This window comes from Hippopotamus amphibius, chromosome 3 (assembly GCF_030028045.1).
Source record: "Hippopotamus amphibius kiboko isolate mHipAmp2 chromosome 3, mHipAmp2.hap2, whole genome shotgun sequence".
Taxonomy (NCBI): Eukaryota; Metazoa; Chordata; class Mammalia; order Artiodactyla; family Hippopotamidae; genus Hippopotamus; species Hippopotamus amphibius.
Window position 1 is genome coordinate 164136426 of NC_080188.1, and position 20162 is coordinate 164156587.

Sequence of the window (20162 nt, forward strand, 5' to 3'; positions counted from 1 at the left end):
CCCAACAGACACTAATAAAATTCCTGAAAATAAGAAGATAATCAGAGATAAGGGTGAAATGGACCCTAATTAAAATACATTTACAATTAATTTAAAAATTAGGTGTTGTGGGAGTTCCTTGGTTGCCTAGTGGTTAGGATTCTGGGCTTTCACTGATATGGCCTGGGTTCAATTCCTCGTCAGGCAGCTGAGATCCTGTAACCTGCACAGTGCAGCCAAATAAATAAATTAAATAAAAATTTTAAAAAATAAATGAAAATTAGTTTTGATGAAAGCACAGATCTAGAGAACAAGAAGAACTCTATTTTAATAGCTAAACATCTACTAGGAATTGTTATCTGTACTTTCAATGTACATTTACTATACCCATATGTTTGCATCAATAGTTTAGCCTGAAAAATGGAAGCAATAATTTTCTCTTGGGACTTCCCTGGTGGTGCAATGGATAAGACTCTGTGCTCCCAGTGCAGGTGGCCCGGGTTTGATCCCTGATCAAGGAACTAGATCCCACATGCGTGCCACAACTAAAGAGCCCTCATGCTGCAACTAAGGAGCCAGTAAGCTGCAACTAAGGAGCCCACCTGCTGCAACTAAGACCCAGTGCAACCAAATAAATATTAAAAAGAAAATAATGTTCTCTTAATTATTCTGTTTTTAATTGAACATGTTAGGCAGACTATTACCACTTTATTAAACTTTTTCCTCCTCAATTTTTTTTAAATATATTAAGAGGACTATACCAAATAAAGCAGTCATAATATCATTGTTGCTCCCTATATATAGCCTATATTGAGCCACGTACTTTGTATTATCGCTACATTTGCAGTATCATTAACCACTTTATTCATGAAATTAGGCATTATTGTCTTTATTTAGAATCCTAGGGACTTCCCTGGTGGCGCAGCGGTTAAGAATCCGCCTGCCAATGCAGGGGACACGTGTTAAATCCCTGGTCCGGGAAGATCCCACATGCCACAGAGCAGCTAAGCCCCTGCGCCACAGCTATTGAGCCTTCGCTCTAGAACCCATGAGCCACAATTACTGAGCCCATGTGCCACAACTACTGAAGCCCGTGGCACATCTACAGCCTGTGCTCTGCAACAAGAGAAACCAACACAATGAGAAGCGTACTCACCACAACGAAGAGTAGCCCCCGCTTGCCGCAACTAGAGAAAGCCTGCATACAACAATGAAGACCCAATACAGCTGATAAATGAATAAATTAAATTAAAATTTAAAAAAAAGAATCCTAAGCACATAAAATCAGTAGTGAAGCGAGGATTTCAATCCAAATCTGTCCAACAATTTTTTCAGTGTACATTGCCATCTCTTATGGCAAGTTTCCTTTGACCAGCTTTTCAGCCTATCCCAAGTCAGCCAAATCCCTGACTTAGAAATTTATATTGTACAAGTGGAGTCATACTGTCAGTGATTAATATGACTTAATACACAGCAGAAAATTTGACTATGTTTACATGATACACCATGTTTAGGAACTTTTGACAAAACCAAATTGTCCTAATTCATTTTACCTACTTGTGGCAATAATGTACAAGCTGTTCTCTGCTCTCCAAGAGCCCTCTAAATTTGGTAAAGCAAGCGCATGTCTAATTTCAGCAGTTTTGTCAGAATGGGCACGAACCCAATCACATAGCTCAGAAACTGACTTACAGATACTTTATAGGGTTTTAAAAATTCCTGTGCCCTTGGAATTTAAATGCACTGGCAACCATGTGAGAGGCTGAGCACATGTCTTTTAGAAGACAATCCTGATTAGGAAGAATTACTGCTAAGCAAATGTCCAGAGTTCCTCAATTAACTGAGCTCTGATGATGTCAGTAGAGGGTTTCCATTAGAGAATGAAGGTAATAGCATTCCTATATTTATGTTTATAAAACCAGTGACTAAGTATCTCAAAAGCACTTTTGCTATTTGACTTTTCAAATACGTTGTCAAGACCAACATGCTCTCTTTGGAAAAATGTTTTCCTTCATTATATATATATACATATATATATATATGTATATATATATGTAGGCAACTCTTAATCTTCATCTGAATAACAAAAATAGTCACATAACAGAATTTAATTTCATTACATTTATAATCTAGCCTTAAATCCCAGTTTGTTCCAAATTTATTTTTTAAGATAGAGTAAAATTTGATAATTTATAACCACAACAACAAAAATCCAAAAGCTGCCATAAAAAATAAAAATTTCTGCTAATCTAATTCATTCCAAATTAACAAAATGATCCAACTGTTTTCTACATGTAGATAAGACTACTAGAGAAAATATTGCTTACTCAACAAATTTAAATATTTCCTAATTAATACCCTACTGAGGTGTTTTTACTTTCCTGAAAATAGCAGTGGTCCAAGAACTGAAATAAAAATAAAATATTAGACTAATATCCTAAACAGTTGTATGTCCATTACTGCCTATAACTTGGTACTTTTAAAGAAAGCACTCCAATATCAGATAATATTTTGATTTATCACTAAAATGGAAGAAAGAAGAAGGTATGATTATTTTACTATAAATAATAGTTCTAGAAAAACAATCTCCCTTTCATTTGGCTCTCTAGATATGTCTATTTTCCTCAACAGCCATTCTGCTATTTGTAATAAATGCATGGCTTAAGTTATATATGGTCATTATTTTGAAATGTTCCACCAATCCTTACACAGCATTCTCTTTGGATTTAATATGTGTTTAGTAAACAACATCCATTTACCCAATAAATACGATTCATTCATGATCACTCATTCACAATGATTTTTAAATGTCTGTGCTAGGAGATCCTTTGCAAATTTTGTAATACCCTTGGAAAGGCAAAAATTAAACTCAGTAAGCACAGGTTACTACTGATAGGCCCATTGGCCAAGTCACTTCATTCCTTGAAGGTAAGAAACTTTTATGCTGCTTCTATGCCAAGATTGATCCTGAGAACTTCTAAAAACATAACCCAACTTCACCAAGGGCTCCATATAGCCCTTCCCAGAGGTCTTGCCTACTTATCCTGTGCCTAACATATGGTTAGGCACTGGGGAGAGAGCAATGGATAGACAAGGTCTGTATTTTCATGGAGCTCACATCCTAGTGCACAGGGAGGCAAGGAACAAGATGAACAAGACAATGACAGAAAAAAATGTCCAGGAAAGGCCACTCTGAGGATACGTTTTGATTGAAAGATGAGAATAAGCCAACCAACAATGAAACAGTATGGGAGGAATGTTCCAGACAGAAGAATCAGCAAGTACAAGCACATAAACCTGTACTGACACATGAAACATGAAAGACGTATATGACTAAAAGCCACTACAAGTCTCTTGAACAGGAAATCCTACAGTGAGGAAGAGACAAAGAAGCACTAAATTAAATCTGAAATCCAAACTGGGCTGTGAAACTAGGATTGGATTTCAGTGGGTAGCTGTGATCAATTTAAGCAGCAAAGGCAAAGGCAGGAATTAATGGTTGGGAGGAAGTCCAAAGGCAGTTCTAAGAAAGGAGAAGAGTTTGTGGGGAGAGCATTTCAGAAATGTACTCTGGGGGTCAGACTTTAAAAACTCTTAAAAAACAGATGGAGGAATTTAGACATTTTTCCTGTGATGAAGAAGAAGCTTCCCAGCTATCACCAAAGTGGAAAGAGGAGTAGGATAATTTAGGAGTTTGGGATTAACATATACACACTACTATATATAAAATAGGTAACCAACAAGGACCTACTGCCTAGCGCAAGGAACTATACTCAAGATTTTGTAATAATCTGTATGGGAAAAGAATCTGAAAAATTAAATATATATATATATATATATATATATATATACACACACACACACACGTGTAATTGAATCACTGCTGTACATTTGAAACTAACACAACATTGTAAATCAACTATACTTTCATTAAAAAATGAAATTAAAAAATGTAGTGGCAAATTTGGGAAGAAAGAAAGAAGCTTAGTTGCACTATTCTGTTTTGAATTTGGTAGTTGATTGTCAGAGATGGGTACTGGTTTCCTGGCTTTTAGCAAGGGAATGACACTATTAACCTGGTATTTAGGAAGCTAGCAGCATAGACTGAAGAATGGAGACAGTAATGTGGGGAGGGGGAAAACCAGAGTGATTACTGTGTCAAGAAGGAATGGTGACCTCCCTGTAGGGAGGAGACTTATCAAGATGGGAAGGATGAATTGGAAGGTTGAGACAATTTGACACAACTCAACTGCCAGAGTAAACTAAACCACATGGTATGAGACGAACATCTGTATCATACTGATGATTCAGAGACTCAATCTAGAGTTAGAGACTTAATGTCTTATACATGGTATGTATTTAATAATGTTTTATTAAGATTTAATCTTCAGATTGCTGCTTACCTCATAGATTTATGTCTGAACAAATAAGTCAGTTTATTCTTAGTTGGGATCAGTTTTGCTAACTGAAAGTTGTGAAAAACCATTTGGGGAAAAAGGAAATTTGGGATTATAAAAATGTATCCTCTGCTTTTAAGTCCTTGGAGAGGCAGACATGATTGCTTAGAGAAGAAACTCTTCCCAGTGTACTGGAGTCATTCGATGGAGTTGCGTGTAACCTCTGGGATTAACTGGGGGTCCTGGCAGCATTGCCCTAGCCTTGCAGAGTAGGTGATTTACCCAAAATTGAACATCAAAGTCAAAGTTTAAACCAAATATTTGACTTCAAATTACACATCTCTTTCTATAGCTATTTCCCACTGCCTAGTCACAGGTAAATTGAGCCTTAGAAGGCAAAGAAAAAGCTCCCAAGTAAATAAGAAATGGGAAAATTTTGAGTTTTTATATACACATGCTTTGTTTTGTTCCCAGATGGCTGTTTTTTGTTTTTTTAATTCAGATTAGAAAGGTAACAAGTTCACTGTTGAACATTTTGAAAATGCATGTGCCGTCCTTTTCTGCTTAGTTCTCAGGGCTGTGGGTATTTTTTTGCTTCTCTATTCCAAATCGTGATTTTGTGTTCCCTTAACAAAGAATCTTTTAAAAGTATAACCACTAGAGCAGCCACTATAAAGCATGGAGATTACTCCCCTGGACTCCCCACTTTCCTCCATGCCTTTTCACAATTATGTTTGCAAAATGCAAATTCTTGTAGGGAATTATGAAAGAGAGCAAACATGAAGACAAGATAGAAAGGATCCAGGTGATTTATGTAGTTACAGAGTGTTGGTAACCCCATTCCTCAGATCAAGAGCAAGTAGCAAGATTTCTAGGGAGTAGCTACCTGGCCACATGGTAGAAGATAATTTGTATAAGATTGATGGTTCAGAGACTGACTCCATTTAAAATTAAGGACTCTAGTGCCTTAAACACAGTAAGTAATACATATTATTACACAGCAGTATATAAGTAATACATAGTGACACACGATAAGTATGCATTTACTAGTATATACTGAGATTTCATGTTCAAATTGCCACTTATGAATTAATACCATTTATGTCATGAATTAACAAGAAAGCCAGCTTATTCTTAGTGGGAAACAGTTTTGCCATGTGAGAATAAGAAAAACAATTTGAGGAGGAATGAAAAGCTTTGGGATTACAAAATGCACAATCCCCGGGGTAACATTGGACTATATCTGCAGGAGTTTGTAAGACTCAAACTGGGCATAGAGGAAAGAGAACATTTCCTAGACTTAAAGGCATGATATAACTTGGACATGGGCTTATCACGTATAATGGGAATACACCAAAACATGAAGATTCTGTTTAAATGTTTGGAAATTTACAACATCCACAGGACACTTGCACAAACTTGGATAATTTCAAGAGGAAAGAATTTTCAATAGTGCTTGAAATTAAATGTCTTAGGCAGATGAGGACTAGGAGCAGTCTAACTTTGACTAGGAAAATAAAAGAAATGTGACATTTCTTACATCCTGTCTTATAGAAGTCATAGCCACCGGCCTAGTTATATAGAAGAAAGAATACAAAATTACACATCCCACCACCCAGAGATAACAATGGTTAACATTTGTTGTATATCATTCTGGTTTTTTTTCTATGCATGTACATATGATTCTTCATATCATTACACTGTATACATTGCTTTATTTCTATTTTTCCCTATTCACAGCATCTTGGAAATATTTTTCCATGTCAATAAAATATTTTAAATAGTTGTATAATATTATAATATATGAGTACACTAGAATTTATTACAGGATAACTTATTTTTAAGATATTACACTGTTTCCAACTTTTTCACTATTATAAACAAAACTTTGATAAATATTTTTGTAACTAAAACAATTCAAATCCACAATTAACTGAAGAGGTAAGCTTTGATTTGAGAAGCAGTGGGAAAGTTAACATTTGTGTGTTTCCTTGTGGAGAATACTCTAGATCAGGCAGATAGATGTCCAACATCCAGGACATCCAAAGGGACCTAGGTGGGAAGGGAGGGTTGGATACTAGAACCAGACGAACGAACATGAGAAGAGAATAATAATCATCTATTGAGGGTCCAGAAAACATATTGATGCCATTTCATTTATTTTCAACTGCACTATGACAGGGTATTATCCACATTAATTAATAATTAATTATATTATCATATAAATGAGAAACTAAGGCACATGTTCACTAAATTGCCCAAGGTAAGTTACTAAGTGTTAAAGAAGAGACCCAGACTCAAGTCTTCCTCATTTCAAAACCAATGGCAGGGACTTCCCTGGTGGTGCAGTGGTTAAGAATCCGCCTGCCACTATTTACAATAGCCAGGACATGGAAGCAACCTAAATGTCCCTCAACAGATAAATGGATAAAAAAGATGTAGTACATATATACAATGAAATATTACTCAGCTGTAAAAAGCAATGAAACTGGGACATTTGTAGAGACATGGTTGGACCTAGAGACTGTCATACAGAGTGAAGTGAGTCAGAAAGAGAAAAACAAATATCGTATATTAACACATATATGTGGACTATAGAAAAATGGTACAAATCAACCGGTTTGCAAGGCAGAAATAGAGGCATAGATGTAGAGAACAAACATATGGACACCAAGTGGGGAAAGTGGGGAGGGTTGGGGGGGGAATGAACTGGGAGATTGGGATACCAAATAGTACACTCTAAATATATGCAGTTTATTGTATGTTAACTGTATCTCAATAAAAGTTCTTAAAAAAAAAAAAAGAATCTGCCTGCCAATGCAGGGACATGGGTTCGATCCCTGGTCCAGGAAGATATCACATGCCATGGAGCAACTAAGCCCATGGACCACAACTACTGAGCCCGTGTGCTGCAACTACTGAAGCCCGAGTGCCTAGAGCCCATGCTCCACAACAAGAGAAGCCAATGCACTGAGAAGCCCGTGCACTACAGCGAAGAGTAGCCCTAGGGTTCTTTTTCTTTTAATGTATATAACAAAACAAGTTTGACCAATATCACATTGTACATAGGCAGAATTTTACCTAATAATAATATCATTTATTCTGCTCTAAAACATCTAAGGAATGATGAAGGAAGCAAGAAGTTCAGGTTTTTGGAAATACTCTTTGATGTGCTAGTGGGAGGTATGCTAGTGTCATTCCTCTCCAGGTTAAGACTAAACTCGCAAACCTTCTTAAGCCTGCTTTACATGGAGACAAAAATTACATTTTCCTGTTCCCAAAGCTCTCTTCCACCAGATGAACTACTTTAATTAAGAATAAAATGAAAGTAAAAGTACAATGTCTATAAAACAAACATTTTCAGAGATGCTGACTCACTGAATCTTTATTTTCTAAATATTTTCAATATAAATTAATATATATGCAACTATTTTATTTTATGTGTATGTTCCTGAGAAAAATACCACAATTCAGGGAAGTCTTAAAATAAGAGGTTTTAAGTTTCTATTCCTATTCTGAGGTTGCTTTCCAGCACCCTTACATGAAAGCATGATGACTCATCAGAATTGTGTTGTGTCTTCCAGGGCTATATTTACAAATCTAGTAGTTATCAAACAAAGGGAAACTCTGAGAAACATCTGCTCTCCTCTAGTGAATAAGCAACTAATGCTGCTTTCTCGGTGAGAGAGGTTAAGCCCCTTCTAGTCTATCCTAAAAGACACAGCCATAGAATTAAGGCATATTTCAAACTCTTAAGTGACTTTGGGTATGTTTGATTCACCGGTAAAGGCCATACCAGTTTTTATCCTGTCTCTGTGGTAGACAGAGCTGAGGTTTACAAAATTCAGTCTTTGTGCTACTGTGAATAAGACAAAATGTTATAGCTTTGTGATCTATAGAACTAGAAAAATGAGGAAAATCATATGCACAGAAATGTTATTAACCATCTTTTCAGAGGAATGAGAAGGCTTACCATTTACTGCAAGATTATATCCTCTTTAAATTTTGGTGTTAAAATGGCAATCAAAATTTTTATTTGGGTTATTGTTTTGTTTTGTGTTTTGTTTTGTTTTGTTTTGGAGGAGAGAGGGAAGTAATTTTTGATCCCTAATATCCAAAGGTCTGGGAACCATAATTTTGAACCCTTTCCAGAAAGGCTAGGGAAACTTGCTTACTTAAAACACTTCCAGTAGTACAAATGTTTGCAATCCCATAACGAGTGTTGTGATCAAGAAAGATGACCTCACCAGGCTGCATAAATGTAATAAGTCATTATCCCAAACTTCCCCTTGCTCTTTCTTCAGTTAATACAATCTACCTTATTGCCTGGTAGGCATATCTTCCGAGAAGCACATATAGGTATACGCATATATCTTCCCCACTTTCACTCATTTCCCCTCCCAAGCTTTCTCCATTGGCAGCCGACACGACCATGATCACTGCAGTTCACAAACATTTTCTCAGTTCCCGTCGATGGCTGCCCACTTATTTTGAGATCTACCCATTCTCTCTGACATGGTCTCAAAATATCTTGACTCAGTAAGTATCATCTGTTTCTCTTCATTCCAGAGCTAACAGGACTTCTTTCAATTTCAAGAATGTCTCGTACTCTTGACTGTCTAATTGCCTTCCCACAAATCCCATTCCTTTCTCAACATCTCTGCCTTGCTGACATCTACTTAATTTCAATTTTCAACTTAAAGATTCCTTTTTCCAAAAAGATTTTACCAGGCCAACACCACTGCCCTTCCTCTTCCCAAACAAACTAGGCTTCTCTCCCTTTCCTTTTATTTCCCCTGCAATTCTCCATCTTAACACTTCAAGTCATCTCTACAGTGCCTATATTCCCTGTAATTTCATGTTCTAGACTACACTCTCAGGGGAAGGCAAGGACTATCTATTTTGTGCTCTGCTATATAACCAATGTAAAACATGATGCCTGTGTAGTTTAACAATTTGTATTTAATAAATCTTTTCAAATGAATGAATTCCCTCTCCTTAGCTTTCTAAGCCCTTTTGTCTTGTTTTTTATTCTGACTATTAGTTCCAATAGCTAATCTTAATTAATTCAAGAGATGATGTGATAAATCAGTATCCCAATTTCCAAGGCTCCTCTGCTCTGCATTTAATATATGATAATAACATGATTTCCTATAACATTTCTTCTTTGTGCTACCAAATTCTGAATTATGCTTTCCAAATTCTGGTTGACTTTTTTTTTTTTTTTCAAGATAAGGCACAATGAACTGAGGACTATAATCAACACAAACTATTGGGTGGGCCAAAAAGTGCCTTCTGTTTTTAAGTAAAAATAAAAGACACATTTTTCATTTTCATCAAAAACTTTATTGAAAAATATATTCACCCTTTGGTTCCACTACCTTCTGCCATTTTTCAGGCAACTTCATCATTCCATCTTCCCAAAGCTTTTTATCTTTTTGAGCAAAGAACTGTTCCAGGTGCCTTTTACAGTATTCCAGGGAAACGAAATTTTTCTATTAAAAGAATTTTGTAAAGACCTAAATAAATGGAAATCCGAAGATCCAATGTCTGGTGAATATGGTGGATGAATCAGAACTATCCAGCCAAGCTGTAACAGTTTTTGGCTGGTCATCAAAGAAACATGCAGTCTTGCGTTATCCTGATGGAAAATTATGTGTTTTCTGTTGACTAATTCTGGTTGCTTTTCATTGAGTTCTGCTTTCAGTTGGTCTGATTGGGAGCATTACTTGCTGGAATTTATTGTTTGGTTTTCCAGAGGTGCTCATAATAGAGGAATCCCTTCCAATCCTACCATATACACATTACCTTCTTTGGATGAAGACCAGCCTTTGGTGTGGTTGGTGCTGGTTCATTTCACTTGCCCCACGATCGCATCCATTCCACATTATTGTACAGTAACCACTTTTCATTGCTCATCACAGTTTGTTTTAAAAACAGAATGTTTTCATTACGTTTAGGTAGAGAATCACATACAGAAATACGGACAAGAAAGTTTTTTTCACTTCTATGAAACCCAAACATCAAAGTGATTAACACAACCAAGCTGGTGCAAATGATTTTCAACGCTTGATTTGGATATTTTGAGTATTTCCACTATCTTCCGTGTGGTATAATGTTGATTGTTCTCAATTAATATCTCGATTTGATTGCTATCAACTTCAACGGGTCTACCCGACTGGAGCGTCATCCACAGAGAAATCTCCAGCATGAAACTTCGCAAACCACTTTATGATTGAAAGTAAAGTAAACAGAAGAAGAGTTTTATCAAATGATTACTGTGGAGGAAACCATAATAGAAAACCACCTCATAACTATGGGTTAAGTTTTCATTTAAATTTAAAAAAAAAGAAAGAAAGGCAGGTGGTTATGTGGAGCAATACTTACCAAAGACAAGAAGTCACAAACATTTTCAGGCCTTGTAAACTTAAAAAAAAAGAAAAATGCACTTGGTACACAACCTGGGAAAGATTTCTGATTATATACTTGTTTTTAAACATATTTGTTCATCCAGATCATGATTACTTTCAGGTCCATCATTTTGAAATAAGAAGAGGGAAGGAAAGGGAGGGGCATATAAAGAAGGAAACTGCTTCAATTCACAAGAAACTAACACATTTAGAGAGGACAATGACCCTCAAAATCACCTAAAAAAATTCTTACCAATTTAAAGATGAGGAACTGAGACATGAATTGTGCACTAATTTTCATTCACCCATTTCATGATTTTTAAGTGGACCATTAGGATATCCAAAACAATGTAATAAATTTTAAGCAGCATTTAGCAAATTTCCTCAGATTCCCTAGTGCTCTTACGATCCATAGGCTCATAATCCTAGAGTTATATTTGAATTAATGCTTTCCTTTTAATCCCACATTTAATGAGATTTTAAATTCTGTCATTTTTTTTTCCCCACTCAATATCTCCTATATTATTTTTTCTTTTCTAGTTCTAGGGTTACAATTCTATTTCTCCATAATTCCCCATCTGGAAGAACTGTGATAAACACCAACTGATCTCTATGTAATTCAGCCTGTACAAAGTAGCCAGAGCTGTGACAATAATTATCTCAAAGATCATGTCCATCATAGCATATTACATGTTATCATATGATTCAAAAGCTCAAATAGTTCTCCACTGCCTAGTAAACCAAAAACATTCATAGCAATTAGGAACTGTCTGCTCCCAGACAGAAAACTTTCCTTCTTGAACACGTCTGTGAGTTCAACACCATCAATGCTGTGATCTTGGGCTAACTGGATAAGATAAGCACAGTGGTGGAAAAAATATAGCATTGTTTCCCAGCCTTGCCCATCACCAGGGGTCTGAACTTGCTGCTGCTCTTTATTGATTCTGAGCTGCAGTTTATTTGTCTCTGAAGTGTAGATGATTTCACTCTCCACCACACTGACTTGCTGTGAGAATTAACAGACATGACGCAAGTCAATACCTGGCATGTATTAAACATACTCACACCTGTAACTACTATTATTTTATATATTTGCCCTGCCTAATTTCACAGAGGATTTAAGTAAGCCATCATCTACTCATTTTTTTCATTCATTTATTCAACTAAAAACATATATTGAGCACTTCCTTCTGCCAGACATTGTCAGTTACTTGAAATATAAAGAATAAGATGTAATCCCTCACTCTGAAAAAACCTCACATAGTAGCAAAATGCAAAAATATAAATATAAAGCAATATGACTGTGTGGCAATAGTAATACATTGTGTATTAGTGGATCCTTCAGGAAGGAATCCTAAACTCAACCAAAATTTGGGAGTTGTGTCAAGAGGATGGGATGCCTGATTTCAACCAATAGGCGAAAATGAGTTAAACTTATAAAGGCAAAGAGAGAACGAAAGGTTGTCAGAGGTATATGGGTAGATTAGTATAACGGTTATTATTATTATAAAAAATACCTCCACCAGAAAACACTGCCTCAGATTCAAGTTAAATTCTGGTTCCTTACTTACAATGACTGTACTGCATTTGAACTTTGCGCAGTTTATCCGTGACTGAATCCGACACCTACAGCCACACCCAGCTCTGGACGTGTTCTCTCTGAGCTAGTTCTCTGCTTCTATATACCTCAGAATTGTGGTTTAAGTTCCTGAGGTCCTTCCCCACAGGGTCCTTATCCAGTTTGCTTGCTTAGCCACTTGTTTCTTGTCTACTCCTTCTTGACCACATTGGCCTCCCAGGGTTTTGGAATTAGTCTGTCTGCTGGGAATTGTTCCACCAGACTGTGCTCATTCCAGCCACACATCTCTCAGGGTATGTGTGTGGCTCCCTCCTGACATCTTCAAAGGGCCCTCTCCTACTCATCTCCCTTCCCCACCCCCAGATTTGAAACAACTCAGTCTCTCTTCCATATTATTCACTGTAATTTTGGCACTGCAGTTGTTATCTGGTATTTTTTCTCTTGTGTTTGTTAACTGTCTCTGACTCTTTCCACTAGGGTATATAAGTTTCATGAGGTTTGAGGCCATGTCTGTTTCACTCCCTATTGTATCCACAGTGCTTAGATCGTTTCTTGGAACTTAATAAATTATCAGTAGATGTTAGACTAATGAATGAGTGAATGAATGAATGAAAGAATGAATACCTCTGTCAACTGACCATAAATTCCTGCTCCCCATACTCTCACAGCCAATAGATTCCTCTGCTTTCAGCCGACTCCTAGTTCTAAACTCTTATGATCCATCCCACTGGTTGCCACACAAGTCCCTAGATCCACATGAGTCTAAAATTGAAGGTCATCCATTATCTTTCCCATACCCAAACCTTAAGTCATGCTTTATTAATCATCGATTTGACCCCTTGGGCTTCCCTGGTGGCACAGTGGTTACGAATTTGCCTGCTAATGCAGGGGACACGGGTTCAAGTCCTGGTCTGGGAAGACCCCACATGCTGTGGAGCAACGAAGCCCATGAGCCACAACTACTAAGCCCACGTGCCACAACTACTGAAGCCCACGCTCCTAGAGCCTGTGCTCCGCAACAAGAGAAGCCATAGTAATGAGAAGCCCTCACACCACAACGAAGAGTAGCCTCTGCTCTTGGCAACTACAGAAAGCCCGTGCACAGCAATGAAGACCCAATGCAGCCAATTAAAAAAAAAAAGAAACAAAAAACATTGACCCCTTTGCTTTAGCCAACAATGTTTACTTGTATCCTTCAACCCAACTTAGTAGTGTTTGTCCTTGTGCCTTAACACAGGTCATTACCTAGACTTAGCAATCAGATAAGAATTTATTTCCATCATCACCTTCAGGTTCTGGTTAAAAACTACTCTCAAAGTCTTTTCTAATCATCTTCAAATGAGAGTCCCCTGTAATCATGTCCTTTATTTGTTTATCCATATTGAAATTTTTAGTATTGATTTTAATTTTTTTCTCTCTAAACATATGCATTTGTTTTTCCCTTGCCACACTGCAAGTGTTTTATACTATTTATTACTATCTCTCTTTTTTTATCCTTACATTCATTTCCATCACAGTTTCATGGTTTCTCCTCAGGAGACAAAAAGTAAAGACTTTCAAATAAAATTGGATCCCAATCATTACTGATATTATACAATTTTGTTTGTTGTTGTGACTATTTAGAGTGGCCAAATTTCACCAAGTCCCAAATCTCTTCACCTCTACACCTCAATCATTTTTTTTTTAATGTATCACCACAACTCTTTCTTCTCTCCTCACTCACCAGGACAGTGAGCTCTTTGAGGACAGAACCCAGTCCCATCCACCTATGAAGTCCTGATTGCTAGCTTGGCATATAGCAGGTGTTCAGGAAAACTTCACTGAAGACCAAAATAAGTTAATCATGTTTCTAAAGGTTGTTATGGAGCACAGCTTAGAACTCTCACTCCACCAACAGCTTAGACTGTGACCCTGAAGTGTTGGTTGTACTACTTTGGCTTCCATGGAATTGTTACAGAGTTGGACTAGACTTGCTCAGTGGGTCAATTCTAGATAACTGTGTTTGTGGGTCCCATGCTTCAGCACCAAAATATCGAGTCCCCTGTTCTTCTCAACTTTCTTCTACTTGTTATTACTGAAAGTCCATTCTTTCCCCAATGGGAAGAAAGTCAGATTTATATTTTAGGTGCTTTTTTCAATGTATCTTGTTTATAGCTTTGTAATTGATTTTCTGATATTGTGTAGAAGGCAAAAAGGACACCAGACTTGGAAGAATTAGTGGTATGTTTGTGACAAAGACAAGGGGTAAAAAGTAACACGTTACTGCATAGGACCCCCAATCATTCAGGGCATAGTTACAGAGGAAACAAAGGAGGGACTCCAATCGTAGTAAGAGACACAAGATGAGAACTAGGTAAGGCTCAAAGTCAGAGAGAGATTAGTAGCATCTTTCCCTTGAGGCTGAGCCAACAAACTATTAACTTAGGGCTTATTATGTCTTCCTTGATTTGGTTCTAGAGTCTGAAGCAGAGCTGAGCAATGCCCATAGGTGTCAAGCAGGTCCAGCTATAAAGGTTGGAGGAAGGCAGTGAAAAGGAGACAGGCAGGACATTATCCTCATGGGTGTATCCTCTGGTCTCATCATACTCATTTGAACCCTCTGTTTATGAGGTCCATTTGCTCTATTTCTCTCTTCCCACATACATACACATATATGGTGCTATATTCCTTTTCTTACCAGCCTAATCTTAACCTTGAACATTCTCATTGGATCAGAATTTAATTTTAGTTATAGTATATGGTAACTCAAGACATTTTCTTATTAGAAAGGTAACATCATTTCTTATAATTCTGAGAGCACTGAAAATTTACATCTAACACTGGTTTCCTTAGAGTACCATAATCTTTTATGTAAGCTACCAGTCATTCAGTTGATTGACTATTAAGAACTTAACTAAATATAACCTCTTTACGTTATTTTATGTAAGAGGTAAGCTACTGTCCCAGAACTTAGCTGAACTTATTTTCTATCATAGTTTATTTTTCATGTTGATTCATACTCAAGCCTCCTCTTTTTTGGTTCATTCTTTCCCTGTAGAATTTTGACTTCATTCTCCCTTGAGAAGCTATAAATTATTTATCTTGGAATCTTTTTAAAATTCTTGTGGCTCAAAAGATTTCAGTAGTAAGACTATTTTCGTCACTATGAGACAATCCCTACACAAAAGCTGTGTAATCTTTACATTGCTAGCCTCCCACCCTGTATTTTTTCTCTTAACAAAACAAAAATGTATTTGTGGATTACCACAGCCCTCTTAATTCTCTTTTTGTAAAAATTTATTTATACATTCAATAAGCCTTATTCAAATCTTTATTACATACTAATAACCACGGGGGGATTCAGAAGTAAAGAATGACTCAATACTTCCCTTCCAAAAGCTTATAGTCTAATTGAAGGTGTAAAAATATATACATGCATGGAACAAAAACAATAATAATAATAATAACTATAACATTCTTAAGGAGGTTTACCATTTTTTTAAAGAGAGTGATAGAGAGTTTATTGAATTAGATTTTTCTATTTACAACTGAGATCACATCTACATAATATTTTGCTAGTCTACATGGGTACATTATTTCTAACAAGTTTAGACTTACGATGAATGGGCTCCATCATACAAAAACACACGCACACACTCACACTAATTGTTTTAAAACAGTAGTGCATACATAATACTCCTCCTATAACGCCAGCTTTGATTAAAAACCGCTAGTTTCAAAGTCTGATTTTGAAGATGAACCAAGATACACACTGTATGATTCTAAAATCTATTTTAGCCATTTTGTACAGTTGCTACCCTACTGGACTACAGTATATATTTTTTAAAAGGACACTGATGAGGGGCACCACCTGGTATTAACTTTAACCAGACAGCTGACTGCCTCCCCCTCCCCCAAAAAAACCTTTGGCTGAGAGTTCTCCATTGTGAAGACTGAAAGGACCCAGTGATACTTCAGCAGCAGTGCCATTACTGCTTGAAGAAGCAAGCCCACGTCCGCCTTTAATTCTACCAAACTAGGCAACTCGCAAGTGGTTCTGAGATGAGAACATTTACTGCCGTACTTAAATCCTTACGGACATGGAGAGTCAGCTAGAACAGAGGAAAAGAAAGTCATAGGTGGGAAGGTAAGAATATGGACACATGAAGAGCCAAGCTGCTCTGTCCAACACCTGTGTACGTGTGCTTTAACTAAATGAACTCAGGAGGCCAATAGTAGTGGACCCGCTCAATTCACCTTCCAAATCATAAGACTAAAAAGCTCAGGCTTGAGTTTTTTGCTACGCATAGGTTCCGCCAGTGATGAGGAGCTCCTAAGCAGAATCTCTACTCCTTCTGCACAATGCGATGCAGGCACACAGCATGCCCAGCAGCTGAACAGCTGCAAATGCCAGCACTGCCCAGATAACATGCATCATGATTTCTCGTAGCTTCCTCACAGCTAGAGCCTCACACCCCTCGGCACAGAGGTCAGAGGGGTGGGCCAGACTGCCATGACAGCTGCTGGCAGCCTCTCTGCAACAGCTAAGAGGGACATTCTGGTTTTTGGTTTCTTTGAACCAGTCTGTATTTTCCCAGTCTGAATAGTTGTGAATTCCACAACAGCGCAGCTGCCTCTGAATAAAATCAATAGCCCAGCTAGCAGCATCAGGGTTGGTTCCATTGTAGGTCTCATATACTTTCTGAATGCTGCGATCAACCTCATTTACCACCTTCGCTCTGTAAACATATCCCCACACCACTACAACAACTTCTGTGACAAAAGCCAAGAGTAGGATGATGACAAACGTGGCAAGTCCACATCGGCTTTCCCGGATTGTGGCACAGCAGCCAATTAGCCCAATAGTGAAGAGCAGAGCCCCTACAGCTATGATCTCACCACAGCAGGGATGAGGGTGTACACATCTTCAAAGAAGGAGTCATAGTCGTCGTAAGTGATGAAGACATGGGCTCCCACGTAGCATAAAATGCCAGCTGTTCCCCAGGAGATGAGGTTGAGCAACACCAGCACGGTCTTGGAGGAGGTGATGCCGCATTGGCCTGTGGGGTCGGCTGGGGCCCTGCTCGGCCAGCGGGAGGCGCTCACCCAGCGAAGCGGCAATGGGGACGGCGCCTCCCCACTGGGAAGTGCGAAGCGTTCACCGCTGCCCCCGGCGCCAGTGCGCACCCCTGCCCCAGCAAGCCGAGAGTTACCATTTTTAAGGAACATTCTCTTATTCGATCCTACAATGATCCTGTGAGATGGATAATGTTACCATGCCTATTTTACACATGAGGAAACCAAATACACAAAGCTAATATGACTTGTCAAAATTCCCTTACCCATAACTGGAGTTTGAACCTGGTCTTCTAACTCCAAATCCTGTTGCTTACCACACTACCTTTCAAAAATTAAAAAATAAAACAGTATTCTCTGCCTCAAGGCATCCATATTACCCAGATTTCGTAGCATGGAGGCATGCTGATCATTTTACTTACTGATATTTTTATTTATAAATGTTATTAGAAAGGGAAGAGTGTTTCATAGAAGAGTTGGGGCTTGAAATTTGGACAAGGAGTGAGAATGGGACCTGTAACTAGAAGAGGAAGAGGACATTCCTATGTCCAGGGTAACACATGTAGAGGTCTAGTTTCAATAATAGGCATCTTATGCAGGATGGTGGGAAAGCTTCCTTACCTGAAGTAAAGGGCTCATGATGGGCTGTTGAGAAAGATGTTTTGAATATATAGTCTGGGGACAAATAATTGTTTTCAATGTCCTTGCATGTTGGGCAGACAAACTTTATTTTGTGAGAAATGGTGAGCCTCCAGAAGGTTTGATGCCCGGAAGTGGAAAGATCAAATCACTGTTTTAGATTGTTAATGTACCCAGAAGCAGAGTGATCAGCTAGGAAGCTGCTATAGAAATCCAGGCATTGGTTGATGACCACCCAACTAGAGGATGGCACTGGGGATAAGAGAAGAAAGGAACAAATGTGAAACAACTTTAGAAAGAAGTGACAATACGATTTGGCAGCTGATTAGAAATAAAGTAGAAAAAAGGAGTCAAAGACTGCATGAGATTTCAAGCCTGGGTAGAGGCACTGGTTAGAACAAAGAAAGACCATAGTGAAGTTACTGTGGTTTGTAGAGTAGAGGAGGAAATCTAAGAAATGATCATTATGAACCCAGCAGTAATGGGCATGGTCTCAAACACGTTAAAAAAAAATTGTACTTACGAAGATCCATTCTATCTCTTGTATCTCCATGTTAAAAGAGAAGAATATCACCATTGGGGGAATTCCCTGGCAGTCCAGTGGTTAGGACTCTGAGCTTCCGTTGCAGTGGACATGGGTTCAATCCCTGGTCAGGGAAATAAGATCCCACAAGCCCTGCCATGTGTGGCCCCCGCCCCCCCCCCCCCCCCCAACCACACACACAAAAAAGAATATCACCATTGGGCACTTTCTAAGATTATAACTACCCTCATATTTACAGAAACAGTAAACAGTAGCTTGACAACTCTCCAGTTGAAACTAAATCATAAACATCCTCCCCAAAACATTGTATTCATTAATCTGTATATAACTTTTAATCACAACAAATTGTCCCTTTCTCCTTATTTCAAAGCAAGCAATTTCTAGAATCAAGTCTGATGGCCATATTATTGCTCTATCCCAGTTCATTTTATGCAGACACTTTTAGTCCTCATCCCATCTTCTAGAATCCTAGACTGAGGAGATTATATGGTGTGGAGCCGCACAATAGACACCAGTGATTCTTAACCTTCTTGGTCTCAGGAACCCTTTATGCTCTTCAAAATTATTGAGGACCCGAGAAAACTTTTGATTATGTGGCTTATAGCTACTGATATCTACTGCATTTGCCATCGAAACAGAAATGTTTAAAACAGTTATCTGTATATTCATTTTAAGATAATAATAAGTTCACTAAATGTCAATATAAGTATATATTTTAATGAAAATAACATTCTCCAACCAAAAATAATTTAGTGGGAAGAGTGGCATAATTGGACATTTTTGCAAATTTCTTTAACATCTGGCTGAAGAGAGAATATCTAGATTCTCACACTGTTTCTATAGTCTATCTATTGCAATATATTGCTTCAGTTAAAGTATATGGAGAAAATCCAACCTCACACAGATATGCCATTGAGAAAAGAGGAATATTTCAATATCCTTTTAACAATTACCTTTGATACCACACCACAATTTAACAAGTGGTAGTTTCTTAAAAGTGAGTTTAAATGTGGAATCTGAAACCAAATGTAAATAAACTTTTGGTACTTTTTTATATTCAAATTCATTGGTCTGTCTTGTGCTTGAATTGATCTTTTACCCATGCATGATTTTGTAGCAAATATGCTTGTTGTTTGAAAAATATTGGTTCTTTGAGTTACACAACTCTTTAAAACGCTGACACATTTCATTATAGAAAATGAAAGGTCACATTTGTTAGTATCACTACGAATCTCATCAGAAAAGTGTTTAAGTATTTGGAAACTGTTAAGCTCACAGCACTGATGATAAGTTTTTGAAAATTCTAATTTTCATGTGAAACTTCAAATGTTATTGGCAGCAAACACTGTTAGTTATGTTCCTTGACGTGACAGGCTCACTCCACTCATTTCTGAGAGCATGAATGCCAAAAGTTAAATTCAAAATAACCATAATCTGTCAGTTGGCCTTTCAATTAAAAATGATATTTCATGAAAACTGAGTATTTTAGCTCACAACGCAAACAACTGCACACATACTTTTTCCTCAAAACACCACCATATTTCAGGGAGTAGAAGTGT

General features: G+C 37.6%; 1 protein-coding gene across 1 annotated transcript; it reads right to left on the reverse strand.

The window, feature by feature from the left end:
- Window positions 1–16677: 16677 nt before the first annotated feature.
- On the reverse strand, window positions 16678–17311 carry LOC130850122 (tetraspanin-3-like). The gene is made up of 2 exons (XM_057729463.1): window positions 17254–17311; window positions 16678–17222 (listed from the first exon to the last, which is right to left on the reverse strand). The coding sequence occupies exons 1-2, from the start codon at window positions 17309–17311 to the stop codon at window positions 16678–16680; spliced, it is 603 nt and encodes a 200-aa protein (XP_057585446.1).
- Between the last annotated feature and the right edge of the window lie 2851 nt (window positions 17312–20162).

Coding starts and splice junctions, on each gene's coding strand:
- LOC130850122 (XM_057729463.1), bottom strand. CDS start 17,311: ATGTCTTCATCACTTACGACGACTATGACTCCTTCTTTGAAGATGTGT. Junction 17,223..17,253: donor GAAGATGTGTACACCCTCAT/CCCTGCTGTGGT, acceptor TAGCTGTAGGGG/CTCTGCTCTTCACTATTGGG.